Source organism: Equus caballus, chromosome 28, assembly GCF_041296265.1.
Source record: "Equus caballus isolate H_3958 breed thoroughbred chromosome 28, TB-T2T, whole genome shotgun sequence".
Classification (NCBI taxonomy): Eukaryota; Metazoa; Chordata; class Mammalia; order Perissodactyla; family Equidae; genus Equus; species Equus caballus.
The window spans coordinates 41,528,040-41,551,614 of record NC_091711.1 but is presented as its reverse complement, the minus strand read 5'-3'; the positions used below and the strand labels follow the sequence as shown (position 1 = coordinate 41,551,614).

Here is a 23,575-nt window from a genome sequence, read left to right as displayed (position 1 = left end):
ATACAGCCTGGGCTGGGGTCCCAGGCTGTTTGTGTCACGGCCTGGGACTGTCCCCAGTTTGGAGCCCCACTTCCTCCTCCATCAAGCTGGGAAAAGCCAACTTGCCTGGCAGGGGGGCTGCCAGGGCCCTCGCAGCAGGGCAGGGGTACCCAGGACACCTCACTCCCATCCTTCCTGACTTGAAGGTACAAGCCAGCCCCTGGGACTGAAGTCAACAGCTGTCTTGGCCCCGACCCCCTCCCAGGGGGTAAGAGGCTCCTAAAGGACAAGAGCGTGGACGGCTCTAAGCCCAGCGTCTAAACAGCCCAGCGTCTAAACAGCCCCGGGGCCTGGGCAGGTCCCCCGCCCCAGCACTCATCAGAGGCCACACTGAGAGGTGTGGCCTCTGCGCTTCCCCCGGGGCTCAGACCTGTGGGGCGGGGGAGGGGGTTAGAGTCATGGGGGTGCGGCCCCCACCCCACAGAGGCCCCTCCCAGTCCCACTGGAAAGCCTGACTCCTCAGCGGTCCCTACACCAAAGACGGGCTGGGGCCTTCCCAGATCTGTGAGGGGGGCGCCCCTCAGGAGAGTCCAGGCCTCGTGTTCCAGGCCCCCTCCCCACCACTCTCCATCCCTCAGGCGGGGTCTGGCTTCTTTGCACGGACAGGCCAAGACTCAGAAGGAGAGGCAGGCAAGACGTTTACTCATTTCTTCGCTCCTGGAGCAGACAGTTATTGAGCAACTACTGTATGGAGGGGCTGGAATGAGGCTCTTGCTCATTCAGATCTCAGTCTGGTGCTAGACTGATAAATGCGCAGTGACCGTACCGATACCACGGGGTAAACGCCGTGGGAACCCAGAGCCAGCGCCACGCCTGGGGGACTTCCCGGAGGAGGTGCTGACTACGCCAAGCCTGATGGAAGGAACAGAAGGTGTTCTTTGGAGAACTGCTGGTGTGGAAAGACCCCGATATTGACCTGGGGTCGTCGAAGAGAGGGGATAGGAAAGGGGCTCTCCTCAGCATGGCATTCAGGCCATGTGCCACGTGGTCCCCGCCCCCTCTGCTGTCCCTGTCCTGCCAGTTGTGGATTGTAAGGATCTGCGTCTGTCCCCCTCGAGAGCCTGGGGGTCCCAGAGTGCCAGGGCTGGGTCTCCTTCCTCTTTCCACTTCCCAGGGCTTCCCACACGGCCTGAAACAATAGGTGCTCATTGATGCTGCTCCCAGGAGCCTCCCCTGTCTGCAGCCCTCCTCTGAGGCTGCAGCACTCTGTACCTAAGTTAGGGCTCACAGCCCACTTTTCAGAGGGCAAAGCACTTTCACATATATTAATGCCTTTGATGCTCACAAAAGCCCTGTGTAAAAAGTGTCACTGTTGTTATCACACTTGCCAGGAGACAGCACAGCATGGTGGTTTAAGTGTGTGGGCTGTGCAGCTGGACTGCCTGGGTTCAAGTCCTGGCTCTACCACTTACTGGCTGTGCGACCTTGAACAAGGTGCTTAACCTCTCTGTGCTTCAATTTCCCCATTTGAGAGATAGGAGTAACACACCTCATAGGAGCCTTGAGAGGCTACACACAGAGTAAGAAGAACGCTACCTGCAGCAGGGTCACCTCATTAAAAATGGTGGCTATTATCATCCCATTTATAGATAAGGACACAGAAGGTCAAGGTCAAGGTCACCCAGCTGTCCGGTGGAGCAGAGTTTTATCTCTAAGTCTTTAGACTTCAGATCTCGTGTTTTGGGATTATCTTCCCATCCTCTCCCTCTCTTCTCTCTTGTCACCCTGTCTTTTTTTTTTTTTTTTTTTTGAGGAAGATTAGCCCTGAGCTAACAGCCGCTGCCAATTCTCCTCTTTTTGCTGAGGAAGACTGGCCCTGAGCTAACATCCATGCCCATCTTCCTCTACTTTATACGTGGGACGCCTACCACAGCATGGCTTGCCAAGTGGTGCCATGTCCGCACCTGGGATCCCAACAGGCAAACCCCGGGCCTCAGAAGGGGAACATTCGAACTTAACTGCTGCAACACCGGGCCAGCCCCCAGCCTGTGTCTTAATGGATCTGTTTACCGGTCTGTCTGTCCCCTTGGATGGGGGCTCCCCCAGGGCAGGAGGCTGTATTAGCATTATGCTGTCTCCCTAGTGCCCGGAACAGCGCCTGGCCAGCAGCGAACACCGGAAAGCAGTGTGGAAGGGACGAAGCAGTCCACGCGCCAGGCGTCCCGCTCTGCACGTCCACGTGGGTAATCTCTGAGCCTCCAGATGACACAATGAGGGAAGGAAAAGTTCTACAACTGTGCGGAGGCCCAATAAACTGCACACATCAGTTCTAAGCTATGTACATAGCCGGGAACCCCTCGCCACCAGCAAGGAGGACCAGCATTTCCAGCAGCCCCAAGGTCGTCTCGCACCTCTCTGAAATCCCTCCCTCTCCAATTATAGAATTATCTCCAGTTTATAGGGAGGAAATCGAGGTCCTGAGGCGTCAACCTTCTCAGAGACACTCGGCCAGCGAGTGGCCAGCCAGGCTCTGAACCAAGGTGACCTGCTCCCGGCCTGCCTCTGCACCGTGCTGCCTGGGCGGGGACGGGCAGAGGGGATGCCTGGGGTCATCTGATGAGCCCTCCTGGGAGGTCTTCCCTCCTCGGCTCCCCCCTCGCTCAGGTCCAAGGAGACAGTTTGTGAAGAGCCGGTGCGTGTGCCTGTCTCAGTGACGGAGGGTGTACGGCCACATGTGAGAAGCAGCCTGACACCCCAAAGGGATGTTTGGGTACAAACGGCAGATGACAGAGACAGTACAAGGGGACCAGATAAAGGTGTCCTAAAGCCAGGAGCCAGGTAAGGCCGTGAGTCTGCGGGTCCCGTGGTGGGTGCTGGGCTCAGCAGGCGTGCGTGTGACTGTGACTGGGACCGTGTGACAGCTGAAGGCAGGGACACAGCAGCTCGCAGAGCTGGGGGTGGAAGGCGTTAACTGTGTGACTGCTGGCGAGGGTGGGGGGCCCTGGGCCTCGAGCCGGGGGCTGAGGGAGGTAGTAAACATCAGGGGATGGGAGGATCATGACGGCACCCTGCGAGGATGCTGCTGGGTGGTGGCGGTTGTGTGACTTTGCAGTTCAACGAATTCAGTTCCGCCAGCGCCGGCAGGGCCTGTGGTGTGCCAGGCAACCGGCGCGCAGGAGGAGACAGGGCCCGGCTTTCAGCCGATCTGTCCTGGCTGACGGTCTGTGCCATCACCTTGCGGCTGGCTGCTTTCTGCCCTTTCTGGCATTAAGTGCTCACAAGAACCCTATCCTGAGTTGAGGCTAGATGGAGGAGCACAGAAAGGAAGTGACTTGCCCAAGGTGACCCAGCTCCTCAGTGCCAGGGCAGGATCTGAATCCAGCTGCAGAGCCTGAGTCCTTCACCACCACGCCCACCCCAGGGTGCGAACATCTGCTTCTGGAGGACCAGCATGGACTCCGGGCGTGGCCCTGGACCCAGACCCCCAGCCAAGCGGCTAGAAAGCAGGCCAGGCCACCCTGCTGAGGGGCGCGGCTGTTCCTAGCCCCTAGTTCTCTCTTCCCAAGGGCCACATTGCTGGACAGAGGGGCCACCAGACTCTGGGAGAACCCTAAGCGCCCCATCCTTGCCTCAGGAACCTCCCTGAGCTCCCGCCCCCCCTCCCGGGGCTGACTCTCGGCCAGAAGAGGAAAGGCAGTCTCCACCCACCTCCCGCACTCTCCCTTCTCCTTTATAAAGGCCGGAACAGCTGAAAGCGTGCAACTTCTCCTGCCGCCGGGAGCAGCCCGCCTGCCTCTGCGCCCGCAGCCTCCCCCGCTGCCTCCCTGAGGGCTCCCGTCCGGCCGCCAGCGCCCATCTTTCATTCCCGAGATTGAGATATTTCGCGCACACACACATACACACACGCGCAAAAAGGAAAAAAAAGCCCACCCTCCAGCCTCGTTGCAAAGAGAAAGCCGGAGCAGCCGCAGCTCGCAGCCCGCAGCCCGCAGAGGACGCCCAGAGCGGCGAGCCGGCGAGCAGACAGACCGACGGACTCGCGCCGCGTCCACCTGTCTGCCGCGCCCGGCCCAGCGCGCAGCGGGCACGCCGCGCGCGCGGAGCAGCCGTGCCCGCCGCCCGGGCCCCGCGCCAGGGCGCACACGCTCCGGCCCCCCCCCTCGGCCCGGGCGGGAGTTTGCACCTCTCTCTGCCCGGGTACACGGGCCGCCGCTGCAAAGCCAACTTGGAAAAAAGTTTTTTGGGGGAGACTTTGGCTTTGAGGTGCCCAGCTCTGGGCTTTCCGACTTCGGGGGCCTTTCCAGAAAATGTTGCAAAAAAGCTAAGCCGGCAGGCAGAGGAAAACGCCTTTAGCCGGCGAGTGAAGACGAACCATCGACTGCCGTGTTCTTTTTCCTCTTGGAGGTTGGAGTCCCCTGGGCGCCCCCACACGGCTAGACGCCTCGGCTGGTTCGCGACGCAGCCCCCCGGCCGTGGATGCTCGCTCGGGCTCGGGATCCGCCCAGGTAGCGGCCTCAGACCCTCGTCCCGCGCCCAGGCCCTCCCTAGCCCCCCAACGACGGAGCCGGGGCCGGGGGCGGCGGCGCCCGGGGGCCATGCGGGTGAGCCGCGGCGGCGGCTGCAGCGGCCAGAGCGCCTGATCGCCGCAGACCCGAGCCTAGCCCACCTCCCTCCCCAGCCCCCGCCCCCCGCCCTGGCCGCGGGGGCGGCGCGCTCGGTCCACGCGTCCGGGGCCCCGCGGGGCCGGGCCCGGAGTCGGCATGAATCGTTGCTGGGCGCTCTTCCTGTCTCTCTGCTGCTACCTGCGTCTGGTCAGCGCCGAGGTGAGTTGCGACGGCGACTGGGGCTGATTCGCTTCATTCGTTACCCCTATCCCCACCCTCTGACTGCCCCCTCCTCTCCCTGCAGTGAACTTTGGACCCTTGCAGCCCTTGGGCCTGGCGCCGGGCACTAGGTGACCTCCGAGGGTTGGGACGTGAGGTCCGGGAGGTGCCAGGCTCTACGGGGAGGGGGCAGCTGTGGCTTTCTTTCCCATGGGCGATCCTAGATCTCTGAGCCCTTAAGCGTCGGCGGAGGGTGTGTATGGTCCTGTCCCCCACCCCTCAGGAACCCGAGAATAAACCCCTCCCGGCCGAAGGGAGAGGGGGTGGGGTGGTGCCGAGGGTGCAGAAGGCTGCGCGTCCCCCAGAGCCCACTTGGGTTCCAGCTTAGATTCTGTGCAGGAGCCGGCTTGCACGGGAGGCGCGAGCTCGCGCACCGGGGTCAGCCACGCTAACCCCCGGCGGAGGTTTGCGTCCCACCTTGGCTCCTGCTCCCGGTAGGGGTGGTCGCCCTCTGGCCCGTGCAGGGCATGCCCAGCGCCAGGCGCAGTCCAGGAGCAGCATGTGTCTTGGGCGCGCGGGGGGCGGGGGCGGCGAGAGAGAGGTTTCGGGCGTTCGGGATTAGGAGAGGAGTGGGGGTTCTTAGGAAATCCAGCCCCCGGGGCTGTGTGTGCGGGAGGCCCCGCCAGACCTGCGCCCGCGCCCTGCGAGAGGAAGCGCGTCTCTCCCCCGCTTGCAGGGTGCGGAGCGCGCCGCCTGTAAAAGCCTAGCTGCAAGGTGGTGGGGTGTAAAAACGTCTGCGGGAGCGATCAGGTCGGATCAGCGCCCCCACCCCTCCCAGCCTCACGTAGCAGTGAGTTGGCAAGTCTACCCGGAATCCAGGTGGGAAAGGGGGCGGGGCAGGGAGGAGGCGCGAGGTGGAGGGAGGAGAGGGCAGCGGGGAGCGCGGCGTGCCTGGGTGCCGTCCCGCCGCCACTCGGCCGCGGCCAGGATCCCGCACCTCGCCCGCTCCCAGGGAGGGCCGGCCGCTCTCGGCCTCCAGCGAGGTGCAGGGAGGCGGCGGCGACGGCGGCGAAGGGGTTAAGCTGAAGGGCTCCGAGGCCGCGGCCGGGCCTTGGGCCGCCGCCAGCGCAGGTTGTTTTGACCACGGAGGAGCCGTCGCCGTCTCCTTTTGTTCTCGGGGCTCCTCGAGGGCCGCCGGCCGCCCGCCCGGGGGCCCCGCCCTTCCGCGGCCACCCCCGGCGTCCCGGCGTCCCACACCCGGTAGGGAGGACGCACGGCTCGGCCTGGCAGCCTGCAGGCCCCTCCCGACGCCCCCTCCTCTCCTCTCCTGCAGCCCCCCGGGCCGCGGCCAGCTGTTGGGGAGGGGGGCGCCGGCCGGCCCCAGCTGCCGCCTCGCCTCGCCGCGGAGCCTGGGGGCTGGGCCCGGTGCCAGGGCGTCCTGGGAACGGCGGCGCCCCCGCCGCTGCTCTCCGCAGCCCACCCCGCCCGGCCCCCCGACTCGCTCACTCACCCCACGCATGCACACTGTTGGCCGGAGGCGATGCTGCGCTCCGGCGGGCGGGCGGGCGCGCAGAGCGACGGGCACGCACTACCGCGGCCGGGTCGCGCGCTCGCCGCCGCCACGCCCGTGCACACGCGGGGCACACGCGCGCGCACCGCACACACATGCACGCATGGCCTCCGCATACGCGGCCTGAGCACACGTGCGCGCACACCCACGCACGCACACAGGCATGCACGGCTCCTCTACACGCAGCGCGCCAGGTGCTCGCCCCCGCGCAACAGGTGGGCTCACCGTGGGCCCTGGAACCTCACCACCTCTGTAGCGACCCCATTTCCTTCCTGGGTCCTATGAGGGAAGGGGAACCCCGGCCCTCCCATCAGGTCACGGTCCCGCTTTTCTTTGCCTGGTCTGGTCAGCTCCACGCACCTCCAGCATTAGCCTCTGTGATTGCTTTTTTTCCAGCCACCCCCATGTGGCCGAAAATGGTGTTGATGTGCCTGGGGGGCGCTGTCATGTCCAGAACATTTCTATCTTCCAACGGGCCCTTCTTTGAACCTCCAAGACTGGAGGACCCTGAGCCGCCGAGCGAGCGGGCTCCCACCCGGACTGTTCTGGCCTCTTTGCTGATGCCAGCGTGCTCTGGAGAGGCTGGGGGACAGCTGGATAAGGCTTTCCCAGGCCTGCTGTTAACCATTTCCAGCTTCAGCCAGCACCTCCTCCTCCTTTTCCACAACTGCATGGGTGTGTGCGTTTGGAGGGGAGGCTGGGGCACAGAAGCTGGTGCCTTTCTCCTCAGTTAATCACAGCATCCTTGAACACAGGGCCCTCAGGAACCCGGGGTTGTGTGGCACTTTGCAGTTTATGAAGCACTTTCGTGCTAAGCCTGAGCATGCCTCAAGGAAGGAGACCTAAAGGGAAGACCTATGGCCTCGGGGGCCAGTCCAGGAGCAGAGACTGTGGGAGAGCTTGCTGGTGGAGGTGGCCTTGGGGCTGACCATGTCCCGGGCGAGCTTGGACTGAGCCTCAGGTGGCGGCCTCAGCAGCTGAGATGGAGGGCTGAGGGTCGCCCGAGGCCTGTGAGATCCCATCTCCGTCAGCTGAGCTGGTTTCCGGGAGGGTGACTCTTGCTGTCATGTGATGCCTCTGGCCTCAGCACCCTTCTGCCAGGAAGGAGGGACGGGGCCTTGCAGCCCTTCAGCACCCAGATTCCTTATGGTTTGCTGATGGCCTTAGGGGTGGGAAACCCACCTGCCGGACTCTCCCAGCCCTGGAAGCGTGTGCAAGGTTAGGATCAATCAGAACTTAAAGGCTCGGGTGCAAGACCTGGGAACAGCGTGTGTGTGTGTGAGAGAGAGAAATTGATTGAGCAGGAGTGGTAAAGGGACGTTTGCCTCGGGCCTCGTAAGTCCCTCTGAAAGTCTTCCCTCACCCCCCATTGAAATGTCCCTTCTAGGACAGCTGCTTTCATTTTCTGGTTTATTTAGTTGTTTATTATCTGCTTTTCCTCGCTGGAGTGTGGTCTCTGCTGGGGAGCTTTTGTGTTGGTCCCCACTGTCTCCCGTGCTTAGAACGGTGCCTGGCACGTGGTGTCTGTAAAAATTTGTGGAAAGGGTAGTGAGCCCTGGGCGGGGGATGACCAGACACGTATCTGGCGCTTCCTAAGACCTTCATAAACACGGCCTCATTTAATCCTCACTCCAAGGGTAGCCCAGCGTGGCCACACTGCCCGCCCACAGGCACCTGCCTCCGAGGCCCCCCAACCTTGAGAGACAAGCGTGTCTTCACTTCCATGACTTGGGACTTGGGCTGCCAAGATGGGACAGGAGGGAGGGGAAGGAACAGAAGGAAAATCCAATTGCAAAGCTTCTGCGTATCTTGAGCTGGGCCTGTTTCTGCCACCTAAAAAAATGAGCAGGTTGGGTTCGCACAGAGTTCCCCAAGAGAAGCAGAATGACTTGGCCTCTTGAAAATGCAGATTCCTGGGCCCCACCCCATGCTGAGAGTTGGGTTGGGGGGTGGGGTGGGGCCAGTGATTGCAAGGGGCTGCCAGGATTGTAATGGCTGCGGTGGGGAGCCCAGTGAGGGGGACAGGGCTAATATGAAGGAAGAGTGGAGGAGGGGCGGGTCCCAGGAGCAATAAGAAAGGGCAATCTAGGTGGGAAAGTCTGGTTCTAAAAGGCTTCTGTGGTCTGCCCAGAGAAGGCTCCTTCAAAGGGCTTGGCTTTGGCACTGAATGTAAGTCAGGCCTGAGACTGTCAGGCAGGCGGGTGCTCTGAGGCCTTGTGGCCTCTCCCTCTGCCAGCCACTGACAACGCCCCTGGTTGCTGGGGCCGAGCCTGTGTCATCTCCCTGAGCGGAATGGCAGGCGGGCTGGGGAAGTGTGCATGTGTGTGTGCACGGGGCCCAGGCGGAGGGTGGGGTCCCAGCCCCTTTGATCTGCCAGCCTGGTTGGGAGCAGGTAATTCACCTGGCCTCACGCTGGCTCGTGCCCGCCCTCCCTCCCGCAGCTGGCGTTGGGGGCGGGCTGGGGGAGGAGGCTGTTTGCCTTGGCTCTCTGGGCTGGCTGCGCCCCAGCTGCCTTCTTGCCACACCCTCGCCCTGCCAGGAACCCAGGCCTGAGATCCGGGGCAGCTTCCTCAGGGTGCCAGGCCTCCTTTCCCCGGCAGTTCCTCGTGGAGGAGGTGGGAGACTCTCCCGGGATTCTCCGAGGGGAGGTGCCCACCTAAAGAGGCTTCTAGAACCAGGAAAACTGGGCTGTGGGCTGCTCACCCTCCTACACCAAGAAGCGCCTCTGACCCCAAGCAGGTGCCCATGAATCTCCCTCAGGGCACTGTCTCCTGGAGCTGACCACAGGCTGAATCCCCATCCCTCACCCACCCCCGGCCAGGAAGGGACCCGCCAGCCCACGCGGCCCCGGGCAATGCCAGTGTGGGCTAGGGTGCCGTTTCCTGTGGCCCCGCACAGGGCATAATGCAAAGCCAGACACTCGTCCCTGGGCAGGCAGCTCTCCACTCACCCATTGTCATCCTCAAAAATGTCCTGCACTGCTGGCCTGGGCCTGCGTGCTACCTCACAGGAGCCACACTGAAGGAGTGAGTGGTGATCATGGCGACAGCTCAGTTAAGTACCCGTTATTTGCTGGCTGCTCTGCTGGGTGGTTACCCCTCCCCATGACCCCAGGTGAGGTATTATTAGCACGGTTTAAAAGATAAAGAAGCTGAGATTTTAGATTGTTCAAAGACTTACTCCAAGAATTCAGGTTTCCTTGGCAGCTGAAGCCCTTGCTCCTGCACGTGCCACAGTTTCTCATCCTCTGCCCCGTTGACATTTGGGGCCAGATAACTCTTGACTGTGGACGGCCATCCTGTGTATAGGAGGGTGCTGCGCATCATTGCCACCCTCCACCTGCTAGATGCCAGTAGCGCTTCTCTAGTTGTGACCACCGAAAGTGCCTCCAGACGTGGCCCCTGTCCCCTGGGGACCCCTGGTTGAGAACCACTGCTCTCTGACATGCCACAGGGGTCAAGAGCCGACAGGAACTGAAGATGACCGAGGAGAGGGGAGGCCGGAAGCTCCACTGTGGGCTGGGAGAGGGAGGGACCTGGCTTGGCTACTTACTAGTCGAGTAGACCTGTGGCCATTTACTTAATTTTCCTGAGCCTCAGTTTCCGCCTCTGGAAGATGGGGGTAAAAATAGTGCCAGCCTCTAGGACTGGTAGTTAGTCCAGCCTTTGGCTCTGCCTGGCTCGTAGTCAGCACTTTGCAAAAGTGGGCTGTGGGATTCTTACCAAATCCAGGCGCTCTGAGTGACTTCTGGGCGTCCAGTGGCCAAGTTACCAGAAGCATTCACAGGATGGCTTCTCTGCTTAGAATAAAGTGGGCTCTTAAGAGGGGGGTTGGGAGGATATCCCAGGTGGCCCTCCTGGTGGAGGAGGTGGGCGAACCATCCTGGAGAGAACCCCCTCTGGAGAAGGGTAGACTCCTTCATGCATTTTGTCAGTATTCACTGAGCACCTACTCTGTGCGTCTCCCACCTTCCCAGTCTCTCTCCTGGGCTCCTCCCCACTCTGCCTTGGAGTGTTGAGTTTGTTTCCCTAAGACGCCATCTCCCTTGAGTCATTGGCCGGCCCGGGCATCCGCCAGGCCTGACTGGGGGTCTGCCTGTTCTGCCGTGGCTGGCAGCTGCAGCCAGCTCTCCAGTGGGCAAGGAAGTCCTGGCACCAGTGCTGTGTGCCATTTGGTACTGGGCCTTCGGGCCCCTCTCTGGGGGGGCGGGTTCATTGAATCATTAGTCCACAAATAGCCTGGGAGACCTGGCTGGACGCCCCCACCCTGGCTCTCCTCTGCTGCCTCTCCTGCCACCCCCAGGCAGACTTAGAATCGAGTCAAATGTTCTTCAAGCCCCTTGATTCACAGGTAATGCCAGGACCAGAGAGGGGCAGTGCCCAGTCTGAGGTCACAGGGCGGTTAGTAGCGGTACGAGGATGGACTCCAGCTCTTAGGACCGGTTCTGGGGTTGACAAAACCCCCAGGGGAGCGGCCGGCCCTGGTCTTACCTGGACACCTGCCACCTGCCTTCTGTTCTGTGGGCTGGGTCCGGGGTCCATGTTGGGAGACCACCGAAGGCATGGTCTCCTTGGTGGGGGGAAGAAAGGGAGGGGCAGCGAGGCCAACGGCCCTCCCCCGTCTTGCACACACAGCCCCCCACTCCTGGCTGTGCAGCCTGGACCCTGAAGGAAAGACCCTGACTCCCACCAGGCTGACTGCTCGGCCCCCACCCTCCCCTGCCTGAACCTCCCATCAGACACCGGGCAGGATTGTAAACTCCACATTCAAACGAAGCAGCGGGGTTCAGGGGTTTCAAGGAATTCGTTTTAAAAGCGATCATGTCTCCCCTTCACCCGTGGTCTTCTGGCTCCAGGGCCTACTTGGGTGCCCGGAGCTGGACATGGTGGTGCCCTGGAGGAGGCGTTCCCACTCCATGATGAGCATTGAGGAAGTGGGGCTTTGGGGGAGGCTAGAAACTGATCAACCCCCAGGCTCCCGATGGAGCTTCTGGGGAGAGCCCCTGGGGCGGCCACGCAGCGAGATGCCTCCCTCCCCGGCGGGCAGGGTGCCTGGGCTCAGCCGAGGACTCCAGTTCTTGGAGCAGTGAACCAGTGGGAGCAGGAGCCCCTCCCTTCTTAATCCAGGGAAACCGAGGCACGGAGTGGTTCAACCCAAGATTCAACAGTAGTGAGCCAGGTCTGCTGACGCCCTCTCCGGGGCTCCTTCCACAGGACCGTGCCAACGCTGTGCGTGTGTGCCAGTGTGTGTTTCCATGGGTGTGAGTCCGGACACACAGCAGCATCTCGTGCCTTTCCCTGCCCTGAGGTGCTGGGTGGGTGGATGGTACTTCTTCGCCTGTCTGTCGTCTGCCCTCACCTCTTTCTCAGGGCCTCTGGCGTCAGCCGCTCGGGTCTCCCTGGACCGTGGGGGACGTGACTGTGACGTTCCTATCGGGCTCATGTCGTGTCATTGTGGGACCTGTGGTTTCCCTGGAGGAAGCCGGGCTCTGAGTGGGGCCTGTTAAAGTGCTTATTCAGTTTCAAGTGTTTTGGTAAGAGGCCAGGGGGCCTCTAAAAATAGGGTTTGGTTGGGCATGGGGCGTGGGTAAACTTTCGGGTCTCCCAGTCACATCTGAGGGTTCCCTTCTCTCCTCTTTTGAGCGAGAGACTAAGTAGACATCACCAGTACACGTGGCCTCCTGAGACCATCCGACTCTGTGAGCATTTGCTAGCCGCCTCGCTTGCCCAGGAGGCTGGGGTACGGGCTCTGCCGTCAGAAAGGCCTGGGTTTGGATGCGGCTTCTGTGATCATCAGCTTGGGACTCTGACAAAGAATGTCACCTATTTGAGCCTCTGTGTAAAATGGGGATAATAATTTCTCCCCTGACAAATGCTGGCTGGCGTTAGCTGGGAGGGGTGGAGGGGAAGCAGCGAGGAGGAGGCTGGGGGAGCCGCCCGGAGCCAGTAGTGTGATGGGGAGACGGACGCACACGATCAAGTCTAACGCGAAGCATGCTGGGTTTCCGTTTTGGGGTGGGGGGTGCAGCATCCAAGCTGGGTCTTAGAGGCTGTGGCAGGTTCTGGCCCCCAGGCCTTCGTGCTCCTGGTTGTCAGGCCTGGGATCTGCCCCTTGCCTGCCCCCAGCCTGACTGTCCATTTGCCCATGGCCGAGGGGCCCTCGGGAACTTTCCATAGGAGGGAGTGTGTGTGTTGGGGCAAGAGGGCCTCAACTGGAAAGCCCTCACTCTGAGCTCACGTGGCCCCCCGGTGTCTGCCTGGCAGGGGGACCCCATTCCTGAGGAGCTCTACGAGATGCTGAGCGACCACTCGATCCGCTCCTTCGATGACCTCCAGCGCCTGCTGCACGGAGACTCCGTAGGTAAATGGAAGCCTCGTCCGTTGCTCTGACACTCCACTAAGTCCTCGGGAGCCGCAGGGGCAGGGTCAGGGGCATCCCCACTTCCTCGACATCCAGAGAACAGAGGCCCACAGCAGCCCAGGAGGGCGCGGCCACACCTGCCCAGGGCGGGGCTGAGTAAGAGGACGGGTTGGTACCTGGGACCTGGGGTGTGGCAGGAGAAGCACCCACATGTGGCTCTGGCTCAGTGCAGAGGGTGGGGTGCAGGAGGAGGGGGGCAGGGGGAGGCGCCCAGGGCCCTGCTGAGTGTATATCCAGGTGTAGACCCAGTCGGGGAGGGTGCTGCTGCAGGAGCCACCTCCCTGCCCGTCTGGCCAAGGGCCCGGTCTGCAAGGTCTCCCAGGGACACCTGGCCTCGACTAGTGGGCAGCCCTGCCCATCCCGAGAGCTCGCTCAGAGAATGGGCACGTGCTTGGTGACACACACGTGGCGGGGCTGGCGGGCTGGGTCAGGAATGTATTTATAAACGCTGTCTTCAGAGCAAATTCCATTCTATTCTAACCTCTGGCCTGTTCCCCGGAGCCCTGGTCAGCACCCCCCCTGCACCCCAGCTCCCCTTCCCTCTGGGGTTTTGTCTCTGTCACTTTGTAATCCTTGCCCAGACTGCTATCTACGGGGGACAGCATTTCCTGCCTTTGTTTCTCTCCCATTGGGCCCCTGGCTGCCTCTCAAAAGCATTCCCGGGGCCTTTCACGCCCGCCTCTGCCGGGAGCTGGTGGGGCAGGCAGGAGGGGGCCCCAGCTGGGCCCACCTATTGTTCGCCAGGCCCCCCACCCCACATCTCCCACACCCCCCACCCTATGCCCGACTGACCAGCCCTGGCCAACACAATGGGGCAACTTCCAAATTTAGCCTTTCTGCTGTTTCTTTCCAAGGCCCTTGGCCCCCACCTTCGGACAGCCCCTCCACACCCCGGGTGGGGGTCGGAATCTTGGAGACGAGGTTTTCAATAGCAGGCCTGTTCCGAGGCAACCATGTGGCTATTTTTTTCCTAATCAACTTAACCTTTCCACAAAGCACATCTTTTCCCCATCTCCTCCTCACCAGGGACATTCCAGAGATGGCAGGGAGAAAGGAAGGGAGAGGGAGGGACAGACAGACGTGCTGATGTGGGAGCAGTAGGCCAGACCGAAAGGCACCAGTTCAGGATGGTCTCCTCCAAACGGGACCCCTGGGAGCCGGGCCCGGATGAGCAGGAGCTTCGTCACTGGGTGGGGGTGGGGTGGGTGGGCAGTGGGCTGGGGAGACAGCGTGAGCCTCGACGGGCTGCGTGGAGCGGGCAGGAACTTGTCCTCCACGTCCTCAGCTGATGTGCCTGCTCTTCAGCCATCCCGGAGAGAAGGGGCTGCCCACGATTCAGCGAGCAGCTCTGTCCTCCTCTCTAACTCTCGCCTCCCACCGCAGCTTCTGGCGCCCTCTCTAGAGAGAAGGGGATGCCTCCAAGGAGTGCTGACCACCTGAGATGGGGAGCCCAGGCTAGAGAGGGGCTGTGGTTTGTGACCTCAGGAATAAACGGACAACTTAGGGCCTGACACGGGGCAAAGGTTGTAGGGGGAGAGACAGGAAGAGAAGGGCGAGGAGAGATGGAGCGGAGAGGGATGGAGGCCTAGGAGGACGCGGGGCGAGGGCCCCCCCATCCCAGCAGGCCCTGCCTCCCCACAGCCCCCACCCCCATCCCTCTCCCGCCCTCCCCCTCTCCCGCCCAACTGGGCCATTGTCCGGGGCTCCGGAGGGGCTGTGTCCAGGGCATGCTGGTCCCTCCTGGGGATTCTGGGAATTTCTCCATTCAGCACTTCCTATGGGAACGCTGGGCGGAGGGGCACTGGAAACTGGCCTTCGAGCTCTGGTCCTCGCCCTGCCCTGGAGGCCGAGGAGGGTTCGCTTACAGTAGCAAAGGGGATGGGTTATTTTTAACTCCATTGACATGGGTTCTGTCCAAGAATGTGGCCGAAGAGCCCAGAGTGGGGCTGAAGGCCCCCCCGGGATGCAGTCAGGGCCCCACCACCTGCTGAGCCCCGTGGCCACCCTGGGGTTTGCCGGGAGGGCCGCTGCTCAGAGCTGGGACCCTTGGGTTTACAGGGAGCCAGGAGGGGAGCCTGTTTTCTGGAGTGGGGTACCATGGGGGGTGGCGAGAGGTGATCCTCCTGCCTGCCCAGAGCCCCCATCGGAGCCCCCCCCGCCCCGTGGTCGGGCCAGCCAGCGGTTATGAGAATGTACTGACCCTGCCTTCTCTTGCAGATGAAGACGGGGCCGAGCTGGACCTGAATCTGACGCGGTCCCATGCTGGAGGCGAGCCGGACAGCTTATCCCGCGGGAGAAGGAGCCTAGGTGAGACTGGGGTGAGGAGAGTGGCCCCTCTGGGGTGGGAGCTGGGGACGGCGAGCCCGGGCGTACAGCCAGCTGAGGCTCCCGACACTCAGGACTGGGCTGAGCTAAGGAAGTTACCCTGTATCCTTCGATCCCACATAGTGAGGAGTGGAGTCATCACGCCCCAAAACACAGTTTTCTAATTACAGTGCCTTTAAGCTCGTTTATTGATTACTTCAGCCTTGGAGGTAGATATTATTTTACAGAGTTTTATATAGAGTTAGAAACGGGCCCAGAGAGGGTAAAGAAGTAGCTGAAGTCACACAGCTAGTAAGTGGGAGGGCTGGGATCCCTAAAGCCATTGTTACTTGAACCCAGTGCCACCCTGGTGGGCTGCGTGTCTCTGCTGTGGCTAAGGGCTGCGGCCTGGGCCCTGCCTCCTGCTCTGTCGCTGAGACCAAAAGGAGAATGTCCATCACTATGTCTCTGGGAACCTTCCAAGGGCGGGTGAGTCTCCATCCAAGCCCCTCCCGCTCTCTACCCACCTGCAGTCCCCACTGTAGACAGTGGCTGGGGGACCCAGGTGACGGTGAGGGGCCTGAGTGCCACTCCTCACTCTGTGGATTTGGGCGGCTAAGTCAGTCATGCAAGACTGGAGGACAGTGTGAAACAGCAATGGGAGAGCGGTGACCAGACAGGATGTATTCTAAATGGTCTCGCGTGATTCTCATGCTGGTTCTGAGGTGTAGATCTCAGCATGCCCATTTTGCACATGGGGAAACTGAGGCTTCGAGCTCACCAGCACCTGCCCAAGTTCCACGGCTGATAACAGCCAGGGCTCGAAACCCCCACCCCAGGGCTGGAGGAGGCGGGAATCGAGGGAGAGCAGTCCCAGAGGTGCCCCGCTGGGCTCTCCTGCCGGTGGGGCCTCCGGGCAGGCCCCCTCCTGACGGAGGTCTCCCTCCCTCAGGTTCCCTGGCCGTTGCCGAGCCAGCCATGATCGCCGAGTGCAAGACTCGCACCGAGGTGTTCGAGATCTCCCGGCGCCTCATCGACCGCACCAACGCCAACTTCCTGGTGTGGCCGCCCTGCGTGGAGGTCCAGCGCTGCTCCGGCTGCTGCAACAACCGCCACGTGCAGTGCCGGCCCACCCAGGTGCAGCTGCGGCCCGTGCAGGTGCGCAGGCCCACGGCCGCCGCCGGCCTCTGGGGCGGGTCCCCGCGGCTTCCGCGGGTCAGAAGGCTTCCTGGCTGGCCCTGGGCTCTGTCCAGGGAGGCCCGCCCTGGGAAGCTCCCTCCGGACAGGTGCGCCGAGGCCACCCTCAGTCCTCGGAGGCTGCCCCAATCGCTGTCACCAAAGCCACAGACAGACCCCCAGGCAGGGCTGGGTGGGGGACGTTGTAAAGGACACTGCTTCCTTCTTTACAAGGATAAAATCCCAAAATGCCCCTGAAGAGACAGGTCTGCAGACTTTCGCAGGACCCTCAGGATGTTCTGGGCAGCTGCTTGGTGCCCCCAGAGCTCGCCCCTGTTTTCTCCATTCCACAGAGAATGGCTGGGTTAGGTGGCCCTGTGTCTTTGCCGCCTGTGCATTTCTTTTGACAAGCTGTGCCTTTAACAAAGAGGGTAGAGACCCTCTAGGGACAGACGCTGCCCTTGCTGGGGCAGCCCCGGTACAGTCAGAATGCTGAATCCTGCCTCTTTTCTGGAAATTTCGGGTACACACTGTGACTCACAGGATGTTTCAGAGTAGAGACTGTCCCGGGAGCCCCCTGTCTCGCGCCGGGCAGGCTGGGGCCGGAGAAGCCTCAGCTGCCTTCTGATCATGTGGGAAGGTTTCTGCACCCCTGGGTGGGCCCGCCTGGCTCAAGCATCAGCTCAGGGTGGCCCGCGCTGTGGGGCGGTGGGCACGCACAGGCTTGGCACCCGCTTTTGCCAGATGCTCTGCGCCTTCGCCATGCGCCCCTGCCCTGCAGCCGGCCGTGGCTTTCCTCGTGCCCACCTTCCCCCCAGGGCCTGGGCCCCGGGCCCGAGATTACAAATGTCACTCCTACTACCACCCACTGCCATGGTATTGCCTGTGCCCAAGGCGGCCAGCGCTGTGGATGGATACCTGACAGCTGGCTCCCCTTCCCGCCTCCCTCCTGGATACCGCCTCCCCCCACTTCCTTCCAGACAACCCTCTCCGCCTCTGCCCAGCCCCTGACCTTGGCTGGCGCTCCTGGAATGAGGACAGTACAGGCTCCATGCTCAACCCGGAAATGCCTTTCTCCCTCTCTGGGGGCACTGAGGGGGGCTGCGGCAAAGCCGGAGGCTGGGTCAGGAGGGCTTGTTTTGATGGAAAAGCTACAAGAAGGGCAGAGGGCAAGGTCCTGCTATTGTTTGGGCCAAATTGTCTGCTGTGTGGCTGTCCGGGCTTTCGAGGAAAGATCAAGGCCGGGGACACCGGGGTGGAAGAGCAGGGGCGGGCTCCCCGGCTGCCCCTGTGGCCTCACAGAGGGATGCTGGTGGGTCTGTCCTCCAGGTGAGAAAGATCGAGATCGTGCGGAAGAAGCCGACATTCAAGAAGGCCACAGTGACTCTGGAAGACCACCTGGCCTGCAAGTGTGAGACGGTGGGGGCCGCACGACCCGTGACCCGAAACCCCGGGAGTTCCCAGGAGCAGCGAGGTAACCACGGGTCAGGGGCTGCCTCTGAATTGCTCAGTCGGGCAGCCCCCTTCTCATGTGGCAGCTTTTATGAGCAGGCAGGGGAAAGTGACTCAGGCATGCCCCTGGCTAAGTTCATCTGAAGCTTCCCATCTCTCTGAGAACAATCCAGATTCCTCCCCTGCCTGCAAGGCCCTGTGAGGATGCAGCCCGCGGTTGGCCCTCTGGCCTTACTGCCAACCAATCCCCGTCACTTATGCCGCCCCAGCCAGGTTGGCCTTGAATGCCCAAATAAATGTCTGCCTCAGGGCCTTGGCACATGCCACTCTGGCTGACATTCACTTCCCAGCTCTTCACAAGCCTAGCTCCTTCTCTTCATTTGGGTCTCAGCTTAGAAGCCCCCTCCTCTGAGAGGTCCACCCCGACCACCCCGTCCAGAGCAGCCTCCATCCCAGTCTTGCTCCACAGCCCCTACTTTGTTGAGTGAGTGCATGAGATGGTGGGAGGAACTGGGGCCTGGATAAGAGAAGACCCCACATACATGGTCTTCAGATATTTGACAGCTTGTCCTGGGGATGAGAAATCAAACCAATTGCTTGCAGCCTTGGTGGGGGAATTAGGACCCGTGGGGAGAGTCATCAGAGAGAGATTCTAACTCCACATATGCAGAAGCTGGTGATCAGTCAGGGGTTCAAGATGGAATTGTCTGTGCGGGAGGTAGTGAGATCCCTGTTGCTGGAGGTGTGCAACTAAAGGCTGGGCAGCCACACAGCAGGGATGTGACAGACAGGATATCAGATGGATAAGTGGAACCGGGGTTCTGTTCCTCTCCCTGGATTTCGTGAATTCACAATTTCAGGGGCTTAGTTTGACTTAAAGAGTTGAAAGGGACCGAAAGAATGGTCTGGTCCAGTTGCCTCCTCCACATTTTACAGAGGAGGTGCCCTGAGGCCCAGAGAGGCTGAGGTCTTAGCCAAGGGTCACACAGCCAATCCCAGGCAGGGCTATAGCTGGAACCCAGGTGTCCTGAAGTTCTCTTCTTAGCTTTTCCCTCCCCTGACGGCTGTCACTGGCTCTTACCTCCCTCATCTTTTTTTTGGGGGGGGGGGGGGTGGGATTTTAAAATTTTAGAGCTGGAATAGACCAGAGAGATGACCTTGCAAGTGAATCCTTCAGTGTTATTAATGGGAGCACAGAGAGGTTAAGGGACTTACTGGCGGTTGCACGGCGGCAAAGCCTAGCCCAGAAGCCAGGTTTTGTAACGTCTAATTCTGGTTTCTTTAGACAGTGTCCTGCTCCCTTTCCTCCCTCGATTGTTTGCAGTAAGGATCAAAGGAGAATCATGGAGTTAATTCGATTAGATGAGCAAAACAATCACACAAGTGATGGTTTTGATTTTCAGTAACTCTCTTTACTCGGGGGACAGGTGGTCTGACCAGCCCTTCTTGTTAACAAGCCCCCAAAGGCGGGGCCGCCCGGAGCCTCATCCTCCTGCTCTCAGAGCTCAGCGGGGACACGGGTGCCCTGGGGCGCTGCTCACGTCACAGCTTCAACAGACGTGGTGTGAATTATTGACCGAGTGAACGTGGAGAACTATTTTTCTATTCAGGAAAAAGGACATTCCTTTTTATCTTTAGAGTGGGGCTCTTTTGCGTGCATTTATTTCCTGTCGTTTTCCGAGCTGGTTTCCCGTGCTGCACGGTCACCTGATTGATGTGAAGAGTTGTAAACTCTTGTCACTTTAGTGTGAGCCGTCACTTTAGTGTGAGCGTCGCGGCCGGCCCGGGGCGGGGCGGGAGGGCGCCCCGGCAGCCGTCCCTGGGCTAAGGTTTGGGGGTGTGGCCCCTGTGATGTGATGGTCAGTGTCAGACCTCCTGGGCTCAAATCTCTGCTCGGTTGCTCGGGAGCTGCGTGACGACCTTGAGCCCAGTCGGGCTTTGCCCAGCCCAGCGTCCTGCTCATGGCCTCGTCTCTGGAGCAGAACCTCCCTGGGTCCTTCAGTGGCCGTCCTGGGTGTCCTCCCCTGAAGGGGAGCTGGGACCCAACTGAGTCCCTAAATCCGTCCCTTTGCAGAGATGGGGTAACCGCCTCGTGGCAGCTGGTGTCTATGAGGTGGGAGGTCGAGTGTTGGCCCAAACAGCTATGGGCTGCGGAGATCTTGGAGGGCTCCCAGGAAGAGGCAGGCCCTGAGCGTGGCAGAGAAGCTGTCACTGCCAGGTGTCTCCCTAGGGGCCCAAGGAGAAGAGACATCAGCGCTGACCCTGACAGGTCTCGCAGGCGCTGTGATCCACAGCCCAGTGGCTGAAAGCATGGACTCCAGACACAGATCTCTGGGTTCAGATCCTTGTGTCTGCCTCAGTTTCCTCCTCTGTTAAATGTAGACCCTTATGCCTGCTGTGAGGATAAACAAGTGTGGTAGGCTGTTTCCATGTATTATCTCTTAACCCTGGGAGGCCAGGGCTGCAGTCATCTCAGCTTTAAAGATGTGGAAACCGAGGCACAGAGAGTTGACGTGACTGGCCCCCAAGCACACAGCCAACACCTGGGACAGCCCAGCGTTGAACCCGGCGGCCTGGCCGCAGCCCGAGCTCTGGCCCGCTGCTGCACAGCGAGGGCAGGCAGACAGGCACCTCCACGGGAAGTCCCAGCTCCTGGGGGTGGTTCCGGCCCGAAGCCCAGGGGCCCCTGTCACATGGCTGGAAGGGGCTGAGAGGTTGGGGGGGACCTGACTCGAGGGTCAAGCCGAGGAAATAAGAAACAAGTGAATGAGAGCGGGCTGATGGCCTCCTGCTGGGAACTTAGTGCCTAACGAGGACAGTGGCCGCTCGTTCTGTCTCCCGGGCCTCTGGCTGGCTGGGCTCAGCCGGGCGGTTCCCCTGGCGTCCCTTGTGGGTGTAGCCGGTCGCGGGATGGGCGCTGGGACGGCTGGGCCTCTGTCCCTCCCTGTGAGGTGCAGGCCTCTCCTCCCGACGTGGCCTCCTCAGCAGGGTGGCCAGACTTCTTATGGGGGGGGCACAGGGCTCCCCAAAGCACAAAGGTGGGAGCTGCCAGGCCTTCTGAAGGCGCACCCTGGAAGCAGCCGGCCCTCTGCCTGCTTTGATTGGCTTCCAGATGGGAGTCCAGGCCAGGGTCGAGGGGCCCGTCAGTGGGGGGCCGACAAAGAGCTCGACGCCATTGTTAACCTACCCCCCTCTGTGTTTGCGCATCGTATTGTTTATTCCTTCCCCCAGTCCTATGAGACTGGCGGTCTTATTTCTCCCATTTCCCAGATGGGGAAACTGAGGCACAGAGTGGTTCAGGCATTGTCCCTGGGCGACATACAGCTGGTGAGTGGAGAAGCTGGGATCTGAACCCACGAGGTCTGGTGGCAGACTCCCTCCCGCCCCTGCTCTCAGCCCTGAGGATCTGGGTGGTCTGTCGCAGGCCCTGGTCGAGGCCGGCAGACCCTCCACAGTGGTCGTCCACCTGCTGACAAGACCTTTCTTTTCCCTCCAGCAGCCAAGACGCCTCAAACTCGGGTGACCATTCGGACGGTGCGCGTCCGCCGGCCCCCCAAGGGGAAGCACCGGAAGTTCAAGCACACACATGACAAGAAGGCACTGAAGGAGACCCTCGGAGCCTAGGGGCATCTGCAGAGAGTGGGCAGGTGAGGGCCAGGCCGGAGACTGAGGTTCGGCGCCCTGGGTTTCCTTGTATGGGAAAATGCTGGGGGAGAGGCATTTTTCCATACAAAACCCAGCCTCTAAGCCACACCCTGGCTCCCCCCCACCCCCAGTTATCCGCTGTTTTCCATGGGGCAGGTGACGGGGGGCTTGGGAGACCCCAGCCCAGCTGTGTGGCAGCCCCGAGAGAACGGGAGGTCTACCCTCAGCTCCCCCAGCCCTGAGCGAGCCGGCTGGAAATCAGGGGCGCTGGTGGACCCCGGCTCCCCGTCCCCGGCCAGGGGGGCTTGTGAGCATGGGACGCCCCCCAGTCTGTCTCTGACTCCCCATGTCCTCTGCTTGGCCCACAGGGTTATTTAATATGGTATTTGTGGTATCGCCCCCATGGGGTCCTTGGAGTCATAATATTGTCCCCTCGTCCGTCTGTCTCGATGCCTGATTCGGACGGCCAATGGTGCTTCCCCCACCCCTCCGCGTCCGTCCACCCATCCGCCAGCGGGGCTCCCCTCGGCCGCCTCCAGCGTCTGGCCCCGAAGCTCGAGAAGGAAACGAAGGACCTGGACTCTGCCGCTGGCTTCCTCTCCTGCCCCGAGGACCTCGGAAGAGGGTGCAAGAGAGACTGGCGTGGCCACCGTCTGGGGACAGGGGCTCTCTTCCCGCGCGGTGGGCCAGCCCGAAGCCCTGCGCGTGGCCCTGAGGATCTCTGGGCGCGGCCTCCGCTGCCCGGTCCCCCAGCCGGCTCTGAAGGCAACACCCCCAGGCAGGCCGGGTTCCTCGTCCTCCTGTGGTTGGGACCACGTGGCGGAGCACAGACTGGGGAAGCCTCCCGCAGTGCCCACGCCCATCCCCTCTGCCGGGTCCCCTCTGCCGCAGGGGCTCCCTTTCCTTTCATACGTATGACATCTTTGAAGATGTGGACTCCTCCGGGCGGCCGTGGCCAGAGTGCCAGGCGGCCGTGCACCCTCTCAGATGGGTAAGAGTTGAAGTTTGCTCTGGAAGTGGATGTAGATGGTGACCTGGGCATCCACCGCCTCCTTCCACTCCCCTTCACTTCCTCCTCTGTTTCATCTCTCTACCTCTACCCTGCATCTTCCTCTTGGCCCTCAGTCTGCTCCACCAAGGGGCTCTTGGACCCCTCATTGAGGCCCCACATAACCCCAGTCACTGCTCCATAAGGCAGAAGATGAGGGGCCAGGGCAGCAGGGGGCCTGCCCATCATATCTCAGCCCAGCCAAGACTGCCATGTAAGGTTGTGCAGGGTGTGCACTGCACAAGGGCACTGCATGCAGGGATCACGGTTCACACCATAAACACGGCCAATGTGTATATTTATTATGACAGTTTTCCGGCAGATGGAGGTCAGATGTCTCGAGGAAAGGAATCCTTTCCCTGATTGACACAAAAAGACTCTGTGTGGACTCCTGTGCCCCGACCCAGCCCAGGGCTTGGAGTGGTCGGACGGGAGTGAGCCCGTGTTGGCGGGGAGGCACGCTGTTGTGCATCCGGCCTCCATCTCCCCGAGTCCTCAGCTCAAACAGTCCTCCTTCCAGGCAGGTTTGAAAAGCCCAAGAGGACGTCTCCAAGGGATGGGGCGGCTCCTGCGCCCCCGCCCGCTCCCCCATCTTAGATCCTTTGAGCTCCGCCTCTGGCGGCTCCTCCCCGGAAACCAGCTCCTGGGCTGGGAGTGGGGGAGCAAAGGGAGAAGATCCGGGGCCCCAGGGGTGGGGTCTGAGCTCCGCCTCCCTTCCCCCCTCCCGCTGCACTCGCCCCTCCCCCCTCCCAAATCTGCTTCCTTCAGTTTGAAAAGTCGGTGATTATATTTTTGGGGGCTTTCCTTTTATTTTTTAAATGTAAAATTTATTTATATTCCGTATTTAAAGTTGTAAAAAAATAATCACAAAACAACCAAATGAATCCCCGGAGGTCTGTCTGTTGGCGTCGCGCGCGACAGTTACCCTTTTGCGCGTTGGCAGCATCTGCCGACAGCTTGCCACGCGTTCCTCTCGCTCGGGAGGCTCGGGCGGGCGCACACCCGTGCACACACGCAGGCTCACACGTGCGTGCGCGCGCACGCGGGCCGGCTGCTCCGAGGGAGGCGTCTGTCTGGGGCGGGTGACAGTCACGCCACCGGCTCTGAGGTCCTGGTCCTGCAGCGGCTCCTGACGCCCGGCCCTCCGGTCCCAGCCCT

The 23,575-nt window shown here is 61.4% G+C and overlaps 1 protein-coding gene across 7 annotated transcripts; it reads left to right on the top strand.

The window, feature by feature from the left end:
• Positions 1–4,567: 4,567 nt before the first annotated feature.
• Positions 4,568–23,301, top strand: PDGFB (platelet derived growth factor subunit B). 7 transcript variants are annotated; one of them, XM_023631112.2, is made up of 7 exons: positions 4,568–4,802; positions 12,636–12,732; positions 15,010–15,099; positions 16,049–16,254; positions 17,602–17,746; positions 21,224–21,371; positions 21,738–23,301. In XM_023631112.2, exons 1-6 carry the CDS (start codon positions 4,740–4,742, stop codon positions 21,346–21,348), a joined length of 726 nt encoding a protein of 241 aa, XP_023486880.1. In that variant the 5' UTR covers positions 4,568–4,739; the 3' UTR covers positions 21,349–21,371; positions 21,738–23,301. The 7 variants fall into 7 exon arrangements, with proteins under 7 accessions (XP_023486880.1, XP_023486879.1, XP_070110649.1 ...); XM_023631111.2 differs by having other exon boundaries at positions 4,577–4,802; positions 21,221–21,371; XM_070254548.1 differs by lacking the exon at positions 4,568–4,802 and adding an exon at positions 5,116–5,296 and having other exon boundaries at positions 21,221–21,371.
• The last annotated feature ends 274 nt before the right edge of the window (positions 23,302–23,575 follow it).

What these genes read in the sequence shown, in the direction of transcription:
- PDGFB (XM_023631111.2), top strand. Translation starts at nt 4,740, where the DNA reads ATGAATCGTTGCTGGGCGCTCTTCCTGTCTCTCTGCTGCTACCTGCGT. An exon ending in TGCAGCTGCGGCCCGTGCAG is followed by an intron (nt 16,255 to 17,601) that starts GTGCGCAGGCCC and finishes TCTGTCCTCCAG; the next exon opens with GTGAGAAAGATCGAGATCGT. An exon ending in GAGTTCCCAGGAGCAGCGAG is followed by an intron (nt 17,747 to 21,220) that starts GTAACCACGGGT and finishes TTTTCCCTCCAG; the next exon opens with CAGCCAAGACGCCTCAAACT.